Source organism: Salarias fasciatus, chromosome 15, assembly GCF_902148845.1.
Source record: "Salarias fasciatus chromosome 15, fSalaFa1.1, whole genome shotgun sequence".
Taxonomy (NCBI): Eukaryota; Metazoa; Chordata; class Actinopteri; order Blenniiformes; family Blenniidae; genus Salarias; species Salarias fasciatus.
In genome coordinates, this window is record NC_043759.1 from 27,473,238 (window position 1) to 27,490,992 (window position 17,755).

General features: G+C 47.4%; 1 protein-coding gene and 1 long non-coding RNA gene across 2 annotated transcripts in view; both read left to right on the forward strand.

Annotated features, from left to right (window-relative positions):
- LOC115401668 (NLR family CARD domain-containing protein 3-like) overlaps positions 1 to 11,947 on the forward strand; it is a 69,070-nt gene extending 57,123 nt beyond the window's left edge. Inside the window, exon 5 of the mRNA XM_030109948.1 lies at positions 11,135 to 11,947. Within this exon, the coding sequence (XP_029965808.1) occupies positions 11,135 to 11,249 (115 nt within the window). The 3' untranslated portion in view covers positions 11,250 to 11,947. The remainder of the gene's footprint in view (positions 1 to 11,134) is intronic.
- Positions 3,519 to 4,558, forward strand: LOC115401703 (uncharacterized). Its single transcript, XR_003932990.1, has 4 exons — positions 3,519 to 3,891; positions 4,046 to 4,120; positions 4,325 to 4,426; positions 4,499 to 4,558. It is a non-coding gene; the product is annotated as an uncharacterized LOC115401703 (long non-coding RNA).
- Positions 11,948 to 17,755: the final 5,808 nt, after the last annotated feature.

Sequence of the window (17,755 nt, forward strand, 5' to 3'; positions counted from 1 at the left end):
TTGAGGGACCATCCTGCTGCTGACCAGCCATGATCTGTTAAAAAGGATGACAATGTTGAATATTTCAGTGTCGGCTAAATGTCAAGCTCTATGTTCCACAGGAGTATTCAGAATTTTAATGGGAAGAGAACAATCAGTAACATATCTCGATATGACTTTCTGGATCCTCTGTGAAGGCAGCAGACACGGTTTCATCCTCCTCATCCTAGATAAATTACATCTTTCAGTATTTTTACAAATATTATATATTATATTTTTTCAAACTAACATTTGGCGCAAATATTTTGAGTATTTCCTCCTGTCAGTTTCAGGTTGGTTGTAGCATGAGGGGCTCCAGCAGGCAGATAGAACCTTCACAATCTGGGGCAAAAGAAGAAAAAGACATGAAAGACAAAATAAATATTTGTATCAATAACATTTTTAAAATATTATACTCAAATAATAGATAATAATATTAGATTAAATAGGATTATGTCACGCCCTGTGCCCCTGCGTCCTCGTGGAGGCGCTGGGGTCCTGTTCTGTTTGTCCTGCCCTCATGTTCTCCCGCCTCGTTAACTCCCTAATGTGCCTCACCTGCCCTGCCATGTATTTAAGTCCCGTGCTCCAGGTGTGTCTTGTCGGCTCCTTGTGGGTCTGTCTGTGTGCCTCCATGTCCCTGCCTGCACCTCCGCTCCGTTTGCCTTTTTGTTCCTGAGTTCCTGATTTGCCTTGAGTTCTGGATTCCCTTGTTTTGGACAATAAAGACTTTTTTTTACCCCGCCTGGCTGCCTGCGCCTGGGTCCCCCCCCCCCCCCCCCCCCCCCCCCCGCACCCGTGACAGATTAATTATTTAAAGCAACACTAAGGAACTTTTCAACCTTGATAAAACATTTTAATATCTTTTGTGACAATACATCGACTTTCAACTAGTTGAATGACCCCTCTGTCACAGCCTGAGGGCGTCAGTATTGCTTCACTTGGACTAAACAGCTGTGAGGAGGGTGGTAGGAACCCTGCACACTAAAAAGCTCCAAATGTGCGGACTGCTTTACGGCATGCGCCACATCATGATATAACATTGTTTAGCCACCATTAGATCCATTTAGATTCATTACCTCGTCGCTATCCATCCTTCACACAGCCACTGGAAACAAATGCAGGCGAGTTCAGTCTGACAGCACGCCACTGGGAGCAGCATTTTACCACGCCACACGCTAGTCCTCTTGGGAACTGTAGTATTCCTTCAGGCAAAACACTTCCGCTTCTGTCCACTGGCGCCGCCAAAATCAACGGGATCTGAAAGTTCCTTCGTGTTGCTTTAACATAACATTATATAGATTTGTGACATAAAACTGCACAGTTCATCAGCCACTTAGTATTTATGCTACTTTACAATGTTAAACATGCTTAAAATGATGTGCCTCAATGAGATTATGTCGAGGTCTTTTGAACAATGTTTTTATATTTCATCTTTAGCTGCTGCCATGTGGCTTCTTCCCCACGGAATTACAGCTAAATGAAATACCTTAATTGGTGACCATTCAAACAGTTTCCCTGTAATAATATTTAATATTCAATAATATTCTAATATAAAGGACTACATTTAAACTTACGCATTGACACGGGCAGCAATTTTCTGCCATGGCATCTCCCTCTCCTTCGCTGCTGCCGCTCTCTGCTTCTCTGTTGCCATGGTGACTCGTCGAATCGGCGCTCCATTAATGCTGGCTTTTTATAGTTGTCGTGCACGTGCTAAACTCCAGGTGAAACTACTTGAAGTTGAGTAATCCTCAAATCAGTTGTTGTGTAACCGAAAACCCAGCGTTTTCCCTTTCAGAGTAGATCAACACAGAGTTCAGGATTTCACTCAGAGTTTTTTTCAACCTGCTTGGTGAAATAGACCCCAGAACGCTTAGCTCCCTGCCTGGTTCGTCCGGTGACGACGCTCGGCTGCGCTTGCTGTGCCCGGTCAAGGCTCTGCGTTACGATGTTGAGCGCACAGCTGGTTTTCGCACTCCGAACCAGCTGTTTGTGCGATACGGAGCCAGTGGGCGTGGAGCCCCGCTGTCCTCCCAGCGTCTCGCCCACTGGGTGGGGGGCGCTATTGCAGCTGCTTATGAGGGTTAGGTTCTGAGGGTTGGGTAGAATCTACCGCCACCAGCGGTTTTTCGTGCTCATTCCACACAGAGTATGGTTGCTTCTGCGGCTCTGTGCAGAGGTGTCACGGTGGGTGGCCTCTGCCAGACTGCCTCCTGGGCGTCCGCGTCCACCTTTGTGCGTTCATATCTGATGGATATGTGCACAGACACTGTGGCCATGTTGGTTCTCTGCGAGAACAGGGGTTCTGTAGCTTAACCGTACTGGTATTCGTGGCCAGGCTGCCGCGCCCCATGGGGGTCGCGGGCCAGGGTTTTCCTCACCTGCCGCTGTGGCTTTGCCCCGGTCGGGGTGTGTGTGTGTCGCTTGGCGATGCTTATGTTCTTTTGGGCAGCGCCTCGGTCAGGCTGCTTGCCCCATTATTTCCTGGAAGTTATTTCGGCCCTTCTGGATGTACGATTTGTTTGCTTCCGCCTTTCTTCCACACCAATCCTGTCAGCATGCCAGCTGGGAGTACATTCATCCCCTACGGCCTCTGCCTTGGTATGTACCAATAGTGAAGCCCGAAGGCGGGCTAAGCATATTACGACATAGAATTAGTAGTTACTAAACGCAAACCCAGTTCTACAAGTGTATGCGTGCCCGCCGACCTGCTGGCCCAGCTGTTTGCTTCCTTCTTTGCTGATTCAGATTAGGGGAGATCTCGCCGTCAAGCACTTGGTAGTATACCCTCAGGGAGGGGCGTGGTGCGCAGGTTTCAGTTTTGTCTCAGTGGATTGGCTGGAGCCAAGACGAGCACCAAAAGCGAAGCTCGTAGGCGGGCACACATACATTTGTAGAACTGGAGTTACGTTTAGTAACGACTAATTATTTTTGCTTTCTGTATTGACAGATTTAATTGCAGAGTGAAGAGTGAGGATCGTCAGCTGTTTGGTTTGGTTTTGTCAGCAGCATTCAGGGCAACGACAGCTCCAGAGTAAAAACTGTTTCTCGTCTGTTTTTCTCCTTTATGGCCCTGAAGTGCCCCCCTGAGGGTCAGAGTTCACACAGGCAGTGACCGGGTTGTGAGGAGTCCCTGCTGATGCTGCAGGTTCTGGATTCTTCCTCCTGAGAATCCTCAGGAAGTCAAGTCTCTGCTGGGCCTTCTTCAGGATCAGGGTGGAGCCAGCAGTCCAGGTCAGGTCTTTACTGATGGAGGAGACCAGGAAGCTGAAGTCTGGCTCCATCTCCACCCTGTCCCCATTGAGTGTTCTGAGCTGAAGGTCCGGTTTGCTCCTGATGATCAGTTCCTTCAGCTTGGAGATGTTCAGGATGAGGTTGTTGATGGAGCACCAGACCCACAGTCGCTCCACCTCCACCCTGGAAGCAGCCTCACCTCCTGAGATGAGCCCCACCACAGAGGGGATGATGGAGTTTCTTGGGTGGGTGGGGGTGCAGTCGTGGGTGTAGAGGAGGGGACTCAGCACAGCCCTGTGGAGAGCCGGTGGTCCTCCATGCTGAGAACAGCTGGGGTCCTACTCTCACCCTCTGGGAGCGGCCGGTCAAAAACCCTGAATCCATTTCCAGATGTGAGAGAGACCCAGGTCCCTCTGACTGCTCAGTCTGCTCACAGTGATGGTGGAATCAGGTCTCCTTCGGAAACATAACTGAACGGGTAGTTTGTAGACAGGTCGTCATATTCAACTGTGTGTGCATGCATGTGTGTGTAGGTGTGTGTTCTGCCATGGATCAGTGTGAGGACAGAGAGGAGGGAGTCCCTCCGTCTAAAAGGACTCTGTGTGGAGAACAAGAGAACCAGACCACAGCTCAGAGGTGAGACTCCATCTTTAACTGTCCACCAGTCTTCTTCACATCATCTTACTGTGTGTGTGTGTGTGTGTGTGTGTGTGTGTGTGTGTGTGTGTGTGTGTGTGTGTGTGTGTGTGTGTGTGTGTGTATTTCTAAAATCATTGAATTTTTGGATCAGATCAGAAGTTGAACCCAGCTGTGTTTCCCTGAAGAGTGACCGGTCCAAGGGAGGAAGAATAAATTTTGGAACACAGTGAGTTTTATTTCCTCTTGTTTTCTGAAGAACATGTTTTTATTGACAAAATTATGTTTTTGAAACCAAAATCTGCTAAAGTTTGTAATTGTTCAAAAGTTAACACTCAGAGAATCATCAGTCTGAAACTCTCACTCTTCCCTTTATCCTCCAGTCTTCCTCCATTTTTCCACTCAGTCTGTTCCTGATGTTGTTTGTTTTCAGCTCTGACTCTGAGTTTCCATCCAGCTGTGTGTCCCTGAAGAGTGACTGGTCCATGTTTGAACACATTGACTTTAAATGTGGAGCAGGAGGAGCTGATGAGGGGTGAGAATCAGTGTTTGTGTCAGGATTCATCATCATAACAGCAGCTTGAACAAAGTCAACATGTTTCTGCAGCGTCAGCCAGCAGAGCTCCCAGGCTCTCCGTGGAGGCTCCGCCCCTCAGCATCAAACACATCTGGACTCCATCTTTATGGTGAGAACAAGTCTCCATTCAACACTTTACTGTCACATCAGTGAGACAGAAGAAGTTGTGGAGACTTCCAGCTGAAACATGAAGCAGACTCTCAGCTTCTTAGATCCATTCAGGTCCAGAGTGAAACAGTCCAACCTTCATCCAGCTTCCAGCCTTCACTGATGCTGAAGCTGTTTCTGCTGGAGATCCACATGAAGAGTGACTCGGCTTCACATGTTGTCATCCTGGATTTACACTCACATCTCCATCTGTCTCACTCCAGATGTTTCTCTGTTCCAGCTGCTGGAGGACAACATGGTGGCTTTCATGAAGGAGGAGCTGAAGAAGATGAAGAAGCTCCTGAGTCCAGATTACCCAGCATGCTTTGGGAGTGAGAGAGAGGATGAGGATGAAGAGCAGAGGAGCAGCAGAGAGTCATTAGTGAGGATGACTCTGGACTTCCTGAGGAGGATGAAGCAGGAGGAGCTGGCTGAGCGTCTGTGGAGCAGTAAGAGGATTTGATCTCATTTCACAGGATGGAGATGAAACAGAGAAATGTTTTCAGGTCCAACAGTGACTGGAGAGCAGAGAGCAGGAACAGAGTCCAAACCAGAGGTCAGAGGTCATTTCCAGGTCAGACACAGAAACTGTGAAACAGACAGAAGCAGAAAAGCAATGTCCAAACATTTACAGATTCAAAGCAAAATATAAGGAAGCGGAGCTGTCACAGTACTTAGAGGAGGATCACGTTACAAATAGATGATATGGCGAATATAGTACTAATACACCATGGAAAGGAAATTATTATATAGATGTGCATAGACCTTTATTTTGAATATGTTTCGAGCTTTATATTCGTTATAGGTGTATGATGATCTCAGTGTAACTCCCTACCACTAATGGTATGAGCACGGTATAAGAAAGAGGAATCTAAACAACGTATTTCATTGCACTGTTATGTGACCATACGTATGGCCTCGAATGACAATTCTATTGAGTATAAGAGATTGGAAAAATAGTCCAATGATTAAGTCATCTATTGGAAATGAATTATCTGAAAATATAATAAAACTAAAAAAAAATAATAATAAAAATAAAAGTAACATGAACAGGCTGTAGGTCTATACCTACAGCTCTTATCAGTACTGTTTCTGCTTGAAGTACTTTCAAAGAGATTTCGGGCTGGCAATTCATGGGCTGGTGGTGGAAGGAAACCCCTGCTACTCTCAGACTCACAGAATGTCTTTTAATGCACCACACAGCTTAGGAAGTATTCATAAACATCTTGAAATAACTACAGAGGGCAGCAGGGTGGGAGTCAGCTGTCTGGGGACTAACATCCTCGGCCAGCTGATCCACAACTCAGCTTTTTAAAGCACCACACAGTGAATGAATAGTCATACACACCTTATTTTGAACAACCATTCAGCAGAAACAGTAATGGCCAAAATAATATTGGAAAAAAGAAAAGAAAGAAAAAAGAAAATTATTATGCAACGAGCTCATACTGATATTATATGGTACCAGTGTTATGTGACTGTTTGATTACCTCTATCGGTGTACTGTCCTTACCATTGCTGGTATTGTGGTTACATTGTTATTATGATCTATTACTATTGGTATTTAATGCTATTCCTTACCATTGTTGGTAAGCAATCAATGTCTCAATGTAATTATTGCCTAAGATCACATCTCCATATTCTATCTCTTGAGTCATTCAGTTACTAAAATGTCTGGTGTATATTTGGATTTGCTGAACTGTTTTGAGTCCATTGTAACGATTGTGAGACCGTTGTAACTGTTTGAATTTGGGCTAACCACTTTTGAGTTGATTGTAGTTATTTGAGTCTATTGTAAATGCTTTAAGTTGGTTGATGCTGAATGTTCAGGAAACAACTTAAAACATTGTGTGATGATTTTGCCAGAGAACAGGGGTGGGAGTAAAACAAGTATTTCTTCTTCCCACTTTCAGGTATCATTCAGGAAGTTTTGATTATAAATGTGTCAATTTTGTGTTAAATTGTTTTGATATGGCCTGAAATAAATAAGAAACAAACAAAACAAACAAAAGGAACCAACACAAGACTCAGAGTCTGAAACCAGGAGGAGTGAACAAAATAAAAATATCTGACAAATGAAAGAATCCACACATTTTCATTTTCCACCCAGAAGAACCAGATGTCAGTTTGGTGTTGGTGCTAAAGCCAGTGTTGGTTCAGACCTGGACCCTCCTAAGAACTGGTTGTGTTTCCATGATCCAGGATTAAAGCCAGAGCCAAGTCATTGTGTCAGTATTGGGCTGCAGCTGTCAATTCTTCTTGAGGTAATTTATTCTGTCAAACACTTTCCCGATTCAGTGGGAGGTAGACGGAGCGACCCACAATGTGCCACAGAACAAATGACGTCTCTGGAGGTTTGGATCGAGTTCTAAAGATAACTGGACCTACGCCGACCCGGTACTCTAGTGGAATGAAAACCACCAAGGCTGAATCCAGGCGAGTGGAGTAGTGCTAGAACTGTGTAGTGGACAGGCACCACAGTGCAGGAAGCTCTGGGTCTCATCCTCAGTCCACTGCTGTTTTATTTTAGCATCCATGCTGAGATAGTTTTAACTGTATCTTCACTCTAGGCTGTTATAAAACTGGTGGTTCTGTGTTTCCACCAGTCTGGTTGGTCACAATAATTGCTCTCTCTGACGTACTCTGTGCTTGGCTCTGGCCCACCAAGGAGTTGGTGCTTGTTGAACACCAGTTTTGAGGGTCTGGACTTGGTGCTGATGGAAACAAAGAACTGGTGCTAAGTCAGTCTCTGACTCTGAATGAGTCCTGAAAGCAGCTCAGTGGAAAAGGAGAAGCTGAGAGCTGAAGAGCTCCACTCAGAGAAGCTGATACCAACCAGTACAGGGAGCACAGGAAACAGGAAGGGAGGCCAGCTCCCACAAGTCCACATCCCCAATCATCAAACATGGAGACAACAATGGTCTCATGTCTCTTCCTGAGCTCTGCTGTTCATATCATGCAAACATCTCCATCAGATCAGAGGCTGTTTGGTCTCTACTGAAGAGCTGGATGATCTGATGGAGGAGAAACATCAACAACACACTTTCATCTTCACTTTCAGTGTCTAATACACTCAACCCTTTATTTCTTTTTATTTCCAGGAACTTCTGCTCCAATCTGCCAACAGAAGCTGAAATGTGGGCTGAAGAAGAGGTTCCAGTGTGTGTTTGAAGGAGTCTCTAAAGCAGGAGAGTCCACCTTCCTGAACCAGATCTACACAGAGCTCCACATCACAGAGGGAGGGGCTGCAGAGGTCAATGAGGAACATGAGGTCAGACAGATTGAAGCAGCATCCAGGACAGCAGACAGAGCAGAAACAAGCATCAGACCAGGAGACATCTTTAAAGCCTCACCTGGAAGATCTCAACCAATCAGAGCAGTGCTGACAAAGGGAGTGGCTGGCATTGGGAAAACAGTCCTGACTCAGAAGTTCACTCTGGACTGGGCTGAAGACAAAGACAACCAGGACGTCCACTTCACATTTCCATTCTCCTTCAGAGAGCTGAATGTGCTGAAGGAGAAGAAGTTCAGCTTGGTGGGACTTGTTCATCACTTCTTCACTGAAACCAAAGAAGCAGGACTCTGCAGCTTTGAAGACTTCCAGGTGGTCTTCATCTTGGACGGTCTGGATGAGTGTCGACTCCCTCTGGACTTCCAGCACACTGAGTTCCTGACTGAAGTTACAGAGTCCACCTCAGTGGATGTTCTGCTGACAAACCTCATCAGGGGGAAACTGCTTCCCTCTGCTCGCCTCTGGATCACCACACGACCTGCAGCAGCCAATCAGATCCCTGCTGACTGTGTGGACAGGGTGACAGAGGTCCGAGGGTTCACCGACCCCCAGAAGGAGGAGTACTTCAGGAGGAGGTTCAGAGAGGAGGAGCAGGCCAGCAGGATCATCTCCCACATCAAGACCTCCCGAAGCCTCCACATCATGTGCCACATCCCGGTCTTCTGCTGGATCACTGCTACAGTTCTGGAGAAGGTGTTGAAGAGCAGAGAGGGAGGAGAGCTGCCCAAGACCCTGACTCAGATGTACATCCACCACCTGGTGGTCCAGGCCAAAGTCAAGACGGTCAAGTATGATGGAGGAGCTGCCACAGATCCACACTGGAGTCCAGAGAGCAGGGAGATGATGGAGTCTCTGGGAAAACTGGCTTTTGAGGAGCTGCAGAAAGGAAACCTGATCTTCTATGAACCCGACTTGACAGAGTGTGGCATCGATCTCAGAGCAGCCTCAGTGTACTCAGGAATGTTGACCCAGGTCTTCAGAGAGGAGAGCGGCCTGTACCAGGACAAGGTGTTCTGCTTCATCCATCTGAGCCTTCAGGAGTTTCTGGCTGCTCTTCATGTCCATCAGACCTTCATCAAGTCTGGAATCAACCTGCTGGAAGAACAGCAAAAATCCAGGAGGTCAAAAGTGTTGAAGACAAAACCTACTCTCCACCTTCTCCATCAGAGAGCAGTGGACGAGGCCTTGAAGAGTCCAAATGGAAACCTGGACTTGTTCCTCCGCTTCCTCCTGGGTCTTTCACTGCCGACCAATCAGAGTCTTCTTCGAGGTCTGCTGGCACAAAGAGGAAGTAGCTCACAGACCAATCAGAAAACAGTGCAGTACATCAAGGAGAAGTTGAGTGAGAGTCTGTCTGCAGAGAGAAGCATCAATCTGTTCCACTGTCTGAATGAACTGAATGATGGTTCTCTGGTGGAGGAGATCCAACAGTCCCTGAGATCAGGACGTCTGTCCACAGAGGAACTGTCTCCTGCTCAGTGGTCAGCTCTGGTCTTCATCTTACTGTCATCAGAAGAAGATCTGAAGGAGTTTGACCTGAAGAAATACTCTGCTTCAGAGGAGGCTCTTCTGAAGCTGCTGCCAGTGGTCAAAGCCTCCAGCAAAGCTCTGTACGTGGTTTAAGAACAAATCTGTAGAACTGAGTCCAGGAGAAACATTGATCTGGTTTTCATTGTTGGTTCTTCTCCAGGTTGAGCAGCTGTGGTCTGTCAGAGAGAAGCTGTGGAGCTCTGTCCTCAGTCCTCAGCTCTCAGTCCTCCAGTCTGACACATCTGGACCTGAGTAACAACGACCTGCAGGATTCAGGAGTGAAGCTACTGTCTTCTGGACTGGAGAGTCCTCACTGTAACCTGGAAGCTCTCAGGTCAGGATCCAGCTGCTGCTTGATCATGTGGAGGATCTTCCTTCTTCCTGGTTGACTTGATGCCATGTTTGTGCCTCCAGTCTGTCAGGGTGTCTGGTCTCAGAGGAAGGCTGAAAACTTTAAGAGTCCCTCTTTAAACCAGGATGTGTGTGTGTGTGTGTGTGTGTGTGTGTGTGTGTGTGTGTGTGTGTGTGTGTGTGTGTGTGTGTGTGTGTGTCAAGGTTTTCTTGACATTGTTTGAGAAGCTGTCAGGATGATGTGTTGTTGACAAAGTCATGAATTGGTGGATCAATAGACATGCTTACATGGCCAAAAAAATCCTCCTTATAATGGGATTTAAAGTGAAGTGGATTGTAAATGTGTCATATGAACACCTGAGTGGATCCGCTTCACTCGGAGCAGATTATATTTCTGATCTGATTGTTCGAGGTGGTCTACACTGATCAATGATCTTCTTGTGCCTCATACAAACAGCTGCTGACACCGGAGCGGTGTGTAGAGCCGGATTCTTTGTACTGTGCATGTGTTTCCTCGTATGAAGTGACGTGACGACGAGTGCGGTGAACAGGAAGCAGGAATTACACACAAGCAGAAGAACTGGATGGTGGTTGAGAAAACTTTTTCTTAAAAAACCTCTGAGAAGACAAACACTGGAGGGAAAGATGGCTGCAAATCGTTCAACAGCAAGCTGTTTAAAGAGCTCCGTGGTAGACTACTAACAGACCGCCACCAGCAGCAGATTGGAAGACCAGCAGACAATGTGTAACTCGGCACAACACCGGGACGCCAGCCAGGATAGCCATGCCGAATGGCGAGGTGGAACGGAGTCCGGCAGGACAGGGCAGACCGGGACCCTGCCGGGGAGCGCTGGCTCTTCAGGCAGTGCATCATGGAAATGTTTGAACACTATTTGAGAAGATATTCAGCTGATTAAAACACTCTGCTAGTCGCTGAGGACTGCTGACTGCAAAGCCAAAGATCAGAACCGGAAAATTCCGTGAGAGACCTCATGCACATGTCAATGACATGTCATCCATGTGGAAAGACGCTGTATAATCCGCTTCACCCAGGGCCCTGATGTACGAGGATGAACGTGGATCGATTTGGCATTTCATCTGATTGTTTTCAAATGGATTGAAAAAACACCCATGTAGGCTGGGCCAGTATCTCCTCGAATGAGAGCAGTAGATGAACAAACAGCAGAAGATTGGAGTTTATAGAAGTATCAGCAGGTAGTGAAGATCTAAAGCTGAACTCCAGACCGATGAGCAGTGATTCCTAACATGTCTCCAGGGTCTTCAGGTGGAGCCTTCTTCCATCTCTGGATTGTCTCCTTCATTGGTGTTGAACTGTGGTCCTCCAGGTCTGCTGTCCTGAATGTTGGACGTCTCCCTGCTTCAACTCACCTACATCTCATGATGTTGTCTTCACCAAGCTTCTCTAGAGGCCCAGTATTCACAGCCCGTCACTCTGGATAGTAACAGTGTAACTTCAACATTCTCCAATGGCGATTGGAAAAAGGTAAATCAGAAGAGGCAGGTCTTCTTTAAATGAACCTGTTGGGGTTTACGATTGGTAATTTGGAATAAATTAGTAAAGTATTGATTACCGGGAGTAATTGATTACTGTAAGTAAATTAGTTACTTATTAATTTGAGTAAAGTTTGATTTACCAGTTAATAATTGCAGGCCATTAACAGTGAATCACCACCAACAATCAATTACGGTGTGATAAGCCAACCCTCCTCATTTGCCACACTTTTGTCTGTGTTAGGCTTCCGTAACGCACGACACGAACTGTTATTCTGATCGCGCACATCGAGCACGGCGGAGAGCCTGTCTTCCTTCTGATAGTCAGTGATTTGTATGGCCTGCAGAAAAATCATGTACTACAGAACAACCGTTCTGGCTGCGTTCCGTCAACGGAGCGGAATCACGGCAGCACCGTCTGCGGTGCCTCTGCAGTCCGCTGGACGAGGTTGCCAGATCTGTCGCTGCCCCCTGTAAACAATATGAAACCCATTTAAGTCAATAGAAAGCCGCCCAAACCCCCATCTTGGTTGAAAATGCACGTTAGAACCGTATTTGTATAATAAAAAAAAACATTTCATAAACACATAATCATTTCTTCAACCCGTCCGACGTGTTCAAAAAAGAAGAAGCTTCATTTGGCAGAAACCCGCCCAATCTGGCAACACAGAGCTGCTCCGGTCACAGAGCTGTTTTGAGCCATTTTGGAGTCATTTGACTTTCCTACAGTGACAAAGTACAAAACCGTTCATTCTTCTAAAGCGTATAATGAATACATGACGTTGTGTGTTCTGTATTCAACCAGAAGAAGTAAAAAAAAACAGAATAAGGCAAAAACACGACACAGATTTTATTTTGAAATTACTTATTTTGGAACAAGTGTCGCGTTTCCTTACGGCACCCGACCTGCTTCTGTCTTGATTGACGCCCTTTTGATTCGATGGTGAGAACACGATTCAGTTATTTATGAGGAGGCTGATTTACAATTTCACACTTCCAAAAAGGGGTCCTGGCTCGACCCAAGTCGGTATGAACATTCCCCCAGTCTCAAAGATGGAAAGTTAATTTAAGCTGGTTGTTAACCTTCAGATAAACTACTGTTAAATTATCAGAGAAGGGTGAGATTTACCTCAAGACTGCTACAACCAGGGAGTTGTCACAAAACAACAATGAATCGTCCAGTTCAGTTAATGAGCGTTTATTAACAATGTCAGTTACTAATCAACACATCTAATAACAGAACAGAACATATTCAAAGCTTGAAAGCCATGTGTGTGTGTGTGTGTGTGTGTGTGTGTGTGTGTGTGTGTGTGTGTGTGTGTGTGTGTGTGTGTGTGTGTGTGTGTGTGTCTGTGTGCATCTGGAGACGCAGGAGGGACCACCCCCCCGGCAGGGGGCCAGCTGTGTGGTGTGTGTGGGAGTGTGGGAGGTGGAGCGGTGTGTCTCGGTCCCCAGATCACGGATCTCCCCGGAGAGGATGGGGAAAGACGGGAGGTACGGTGGACCGAGAGACGGGCGAGAAAGAGAGGGAGAGAGAGAAAGGGGGTCTCCGAGCCCTCCTTCCTGGATCCTCCCGAAGGGCGGAGAGTGGGAGGCGTGGGAGCGAAGTGGGGAGTCCGGCGATGTCGCAGGAGAAGAGGGGGAGAGAGGAAGAGGGCGGGGAAGAAGCAGGAGGTGCGGTCGTGACGTGCCCAAGGCGGGGTCCGCGCGCTTCTGTAGAATCTACTAAGCTGGAGTTAGTATAGAAAGGAGGAAAGTGAGCGGGGAGCTCCTTCCCACACAGAGCAGTACCAGCTTGGCGTGTGCTCTGCTGGTGGGAGGGGGGAGAGGAGTCACGCGCTCCAGAGTGCTCACACAGATGTGACGCTGAAGCATGGAAAAAGTAACAAAGCCACATGTACAATGAATGAACAGCCTTCAGTTCAGTCCAAACTTAACTAACAATCCTAAACCTGCCCAGGTGTCCTCACCTCTGTGATGAGAGCTCTCAGCTGCTCTGTGTTTGTCACCGGGTGTCAGAGGCTCGTCCTCTGATCCGTCCAAATTCTACCGCGTCCGGTAGAATTCTGGTTGGATGGCTCGTTTGGTACATCCACATGGAGAAAGACGTCCTGACCGTCTGGACCCGACGCTCTGGTCTGCAAATGGAGGAGAGACTCGCTGTGTAGCGTGGCTGGCTGCAGGGGGAGAGCGGAGCTGTGGCTCTGCAGCTGTGTGCTGCAGGAGATGGGATCACTCGAGGGCAGCTTCTGTCTCCTCTGCTGGGGAAAGGGGGTCACCAGTGAAGGAAGGGGAGACGGATCCGTTGGCGTCTTGACCAGCAAGGTGCCTTTTTCTTCTTATAACTCCGTGTGTGAGGCACCGAAGCACCTCCAGGAGAAAAGTTCAAGAAGATGACTGCCTCCCTGACGTCAGCCGCTGCTTTTTCTCCCGGCCCAGTGTCCCGCCTTCTTCCCCCTTTTTCGGCCAATCACGTTGTCAGATCTCCCTTCCCCTCCCGTTGTGGAGGGGGTGTCTCACGAGTGTCCTCGTGAGGGGGTTGTTGCACCAGAGGTCACCCTCCTGCTGCGCGGAGCCACGGACTCGGCGATATCTTGTCTTTGTGTCTTGAGGGACCAAGGCAAGCACATGGTGAAGGAGAGCAGCCATTCTGTGTTTGTGAAGACACCTGGTGGTGGCTTTAGGGCCCCACCCATTGTTCTCTGAGGAGGTCTGGGCCTTCTCAGGGTTCCTGATGGATGGTGATGGTGGATTTAATATTCCTTGGTGGAACATTGATCCGTCCCCAACAAACCTGTCCCAGAGAAAATTCAGATCTGCACAGAGGTCCAGTTCATTGACTGGACTTATTGTCTCACTTTGTTGTCTTCTTTGTTTTCCACATGACTGACTGATCTTCTTCTTCTCCAGGTTGAGCAGCTGTGGTCTGTCAGAGAGAAGCTGTGGAGCTCTGTCCTCAGTTCTCAGCTCTCAGTCCTCCAGTCTGACACATCTGGACCTGAGTAACAACCAGCTGCAGGACTCAGGAGTGAAGCTACTGTCTTCTGGACTGGAGAGTCCTCACTGTAAACTGGAAGCTCTCAGGTCAGGATCCAGCTGCTGCTTGATCATGTGGAGGATCTTCCTTCTTCCTGGTTGACTTGATGCCATGTTTGTGCCTCCAGTCTGTCAGGGTGTCTGGTCTCAGAGGAAGGCTGTGCTTCTCTGGTCTCAGCTGTGAGCTCCAAGTCCTCCCATCTGAGAGAGCTGGACCTGAGCTACAACCATCCAGGAGCCTCAGGAGTGGAGAAGCTGTTTGCTGCAGTGGAGGATCCACAGTGCAGTCTGGACACTCTCAGGTATGGACAGGTTGAATAAAATCCACCACTTTCTGTTCTTCTCCTGCTATCTGTAGAGCAGCTGTGAAGATCTCAGTGGAACTTTGTAGCTTCTTGATATTTCCTCCTCTATTATCTGGGAAGTCAAACCACAAAGTAACCAGTAATGTTTCCACTGTCAGTCCAGCTGGAGAGCAGCAGCCACACATCATCCACTCACTGTGCTGTGTGATGGTAACATGTCACTGATCTGCTCCAGACTGTGTTTAGGTTGAAAAACAATGGAATGTTCCAATCTGGCAATAAATAGTTTGCATTAAACTGTTTTACCAAATAGAGATATCTAGTAAATGTAACATCTTGAAGCCCTCTGAGGCAACTGTTGTTGTGATACTGGGCTATACAAAAATAAATTGATTGATTGATTGATTGATTGAGTAAAAATGAAAGAAATTTGAATGTAAATGCTTAAAAAGCTGTTTAAGACAAAGCGTTATCCATCAACAATCATCTCGAGGAGAAAACACACTATTGTGGCGGTCGCAGAAAGAGGAGACAGACGAGGGATCCGGATTGAGTGAGATTGATTCTCCACACACACAGTGACCGCTGTCATCCCAGGAAGCGTGCCTCAACAGAACACTTCCGCCTATTTAACCCCACTGACAGGGCAACACACACCCCCAAGTCACCAAACCCCGCCCCTTCTAATGTGAGCAAACTCCCTCCCCAGAGACACCACACTACAAACATATAAAAATCATCATGATAATCATATCAGTCAATAGATCTTCTCTCATTATTTAACCAAAGGAAAATAGAATTGTGCTTCTCAAACAATCATGGCCTCTTTTCACCTCAGAGCTCTTCAAACTAAAGATTCCATCCATCAACAATTTCAACCCACAATATTTTTTTAGATAATTTTTTTTCAGTACCTAAACATTCATTACGTTGTGGTTTAAACCTCTGAAGACACTGATAGAAACTGAAAATATGAATTTCTCTCAGTGCCTACTAAAAGAAATAATGCTGAGTCTGCAGATCACCTGACCTGGAAACTGGTCAATAAATCCTCTTTTAACCAGGAAGACAGAGCGTGTGTGTGTGTGTGTGTGTGTGTGTGTGTGTGTGTGTGTGTGTGCGAGAGAGAGAGAGAGAGAGAGAGATTTTTTTTAATTTTTAAACCACACTTTTATTTACACAGGTTACAGTGATGCAGTGTGTGTCAGACTCTTAAAAACAATTCATATTTTCAAATTAAAAAATGTGCAAAATGAAGTTGATTGTTTTCCAAACAGCACAGAATGTCCTTAAAACACCAGACCTCTTTAAAAACGTTTAAATCATTGTTATGCTTAAAAAACCGGTATTCGAGCCAGAGTCTGGATTTGACGTTGACCTGCCACACTTCTCTGACGTCCTGTCCTTCTCTGCCCTCAACCTTGTTCCTCCTGCTGATGTAAATCGCCATCTTGGCTTCTCCTGAGATAAAATTGAGGAGCTGCCACTTGTTTTTTTCTTTTTGTTTGTAGCCAGCTCCCATAATAAAAGTTCTCTCAGTAAAAGCAACACTAAAAAGACTAAAAACCGCCGTTAAAAGAGTGAAGAAGCCTGTGAGCCTCTTACACTCAGTAAAAACGTGGTAAACAGTCTCTCTCTGATGGCAGAAGGGGAACGTGTTTAAAACAGCAGGGTTGAGGACAGAGATAAAAGCATTGGAGGCGATGGCACCGTGTAAAATCCTCCACTGGAGGTCTCAGTCCGTTTTCTCAAGGGGGGCTTGTATAAAATCCTCCACTGTGGGCCAGGTCCAGGTCCAGCCTGTCCCAGTCTCTGTGACCACACAGTGGGGGGCCTGTTGCTCAGTCCACCCTTGTGGATGCTCTTCACACAGTTCCTGTAAAATATTTTTTTGTCTGCTTTGTGCAAAGACAGTCTCTCAGGCTGTGTGATCTTCAGGAGGGGGCCGGACAGATCCCCCAGCTCCAGGCTCAGCAGGACCTCAGGGAAGGGGTCGTCAGCATCCGGGGAGAGTTCTCCTTGGCTGTACCTCCTCAGTAGGCTCCTGTCCCTGGGCGTCAGTGCACTCCTCCACTTCTCCAGGAGCCCCTGGGACACCCGGATGGACTGCATCCCCAGCAGAGAGCCCAGAGCCTGGGCGTCGCTCAGGTCCGGCCCCACAGCATCCACAAGCTGACCCACGGTGAGGGTCCCAGACTGGATCAGCCTTCCGGTCAGGCCGGGGGTCGAGGCTCCGCTGATGTCCAGTCTGGATCCGTGGATCAGGGGTTCTTTCAACAGCCAGTGCAGAGAGTCGGCTTTCAGGCACCTTCTGCGTGAAAACAAGGCCCAGCATTTAAATAAACTCTGGTAAAACGGAGGCAGCCCCTTGAGATTTAGAAATTTGGGATCAGTCAAAAACAGAGCATTATCCAACCCCAACTTATCGGCCCGCCTCAGGATGCAGCTGGCCACGCCTCTCCACACCAGATCCGCCAGTCCTGCGAGGTACCTCTGCAGGAACTGGAGTCTAAAAGTGGCGGTCCAGCTGGCCAAGTGGACTAGGCCCTGGCCCCCCTCCTCTCTGTCTAAAAACAGCACCCCCTGTGGCACCCAGTGCAGACCATCCCAGAAGAAATCAACTATTTTCTTTTGAATTTGAGCCAGGAGACCTGGAGGAGGGTCTGCACTGGTGAGTCAATGCCACAGCTGGGAAGCAACCAGATTATTTAAAACCAAGACTCCGCCCCGAAGTGACATTTTCGGGAGGAGCCACCTCCACTTGGAGAGCTTACCCTCCACCTTTTCCAGGACGGTCTCCCAGTTCTTCTGAACAAAATGTTCCTTGCCGACATAAATGCCCAGATATTTGAAGCCTTCCCTCCTCCACGTTAAATTTTGGGGAAGAACTGGAAGACCGCCATGCCACCTGCTGACAGCAAGGGCCTCGCTCTTCCCCCAGTTGACCCTTGCTGCGGATGCCACATTAAAATCTTTAATAATATTAACTAAAATATCTACGTCCCCCTGATTCCATATAAAAACAATAAGATCGTCTGCATAGGCCGATAAAATCATGCTTTCACTAAAACCCGGTAAAAGCAGACCCTGCAGACTGGAACGTAGCTTAGAGAG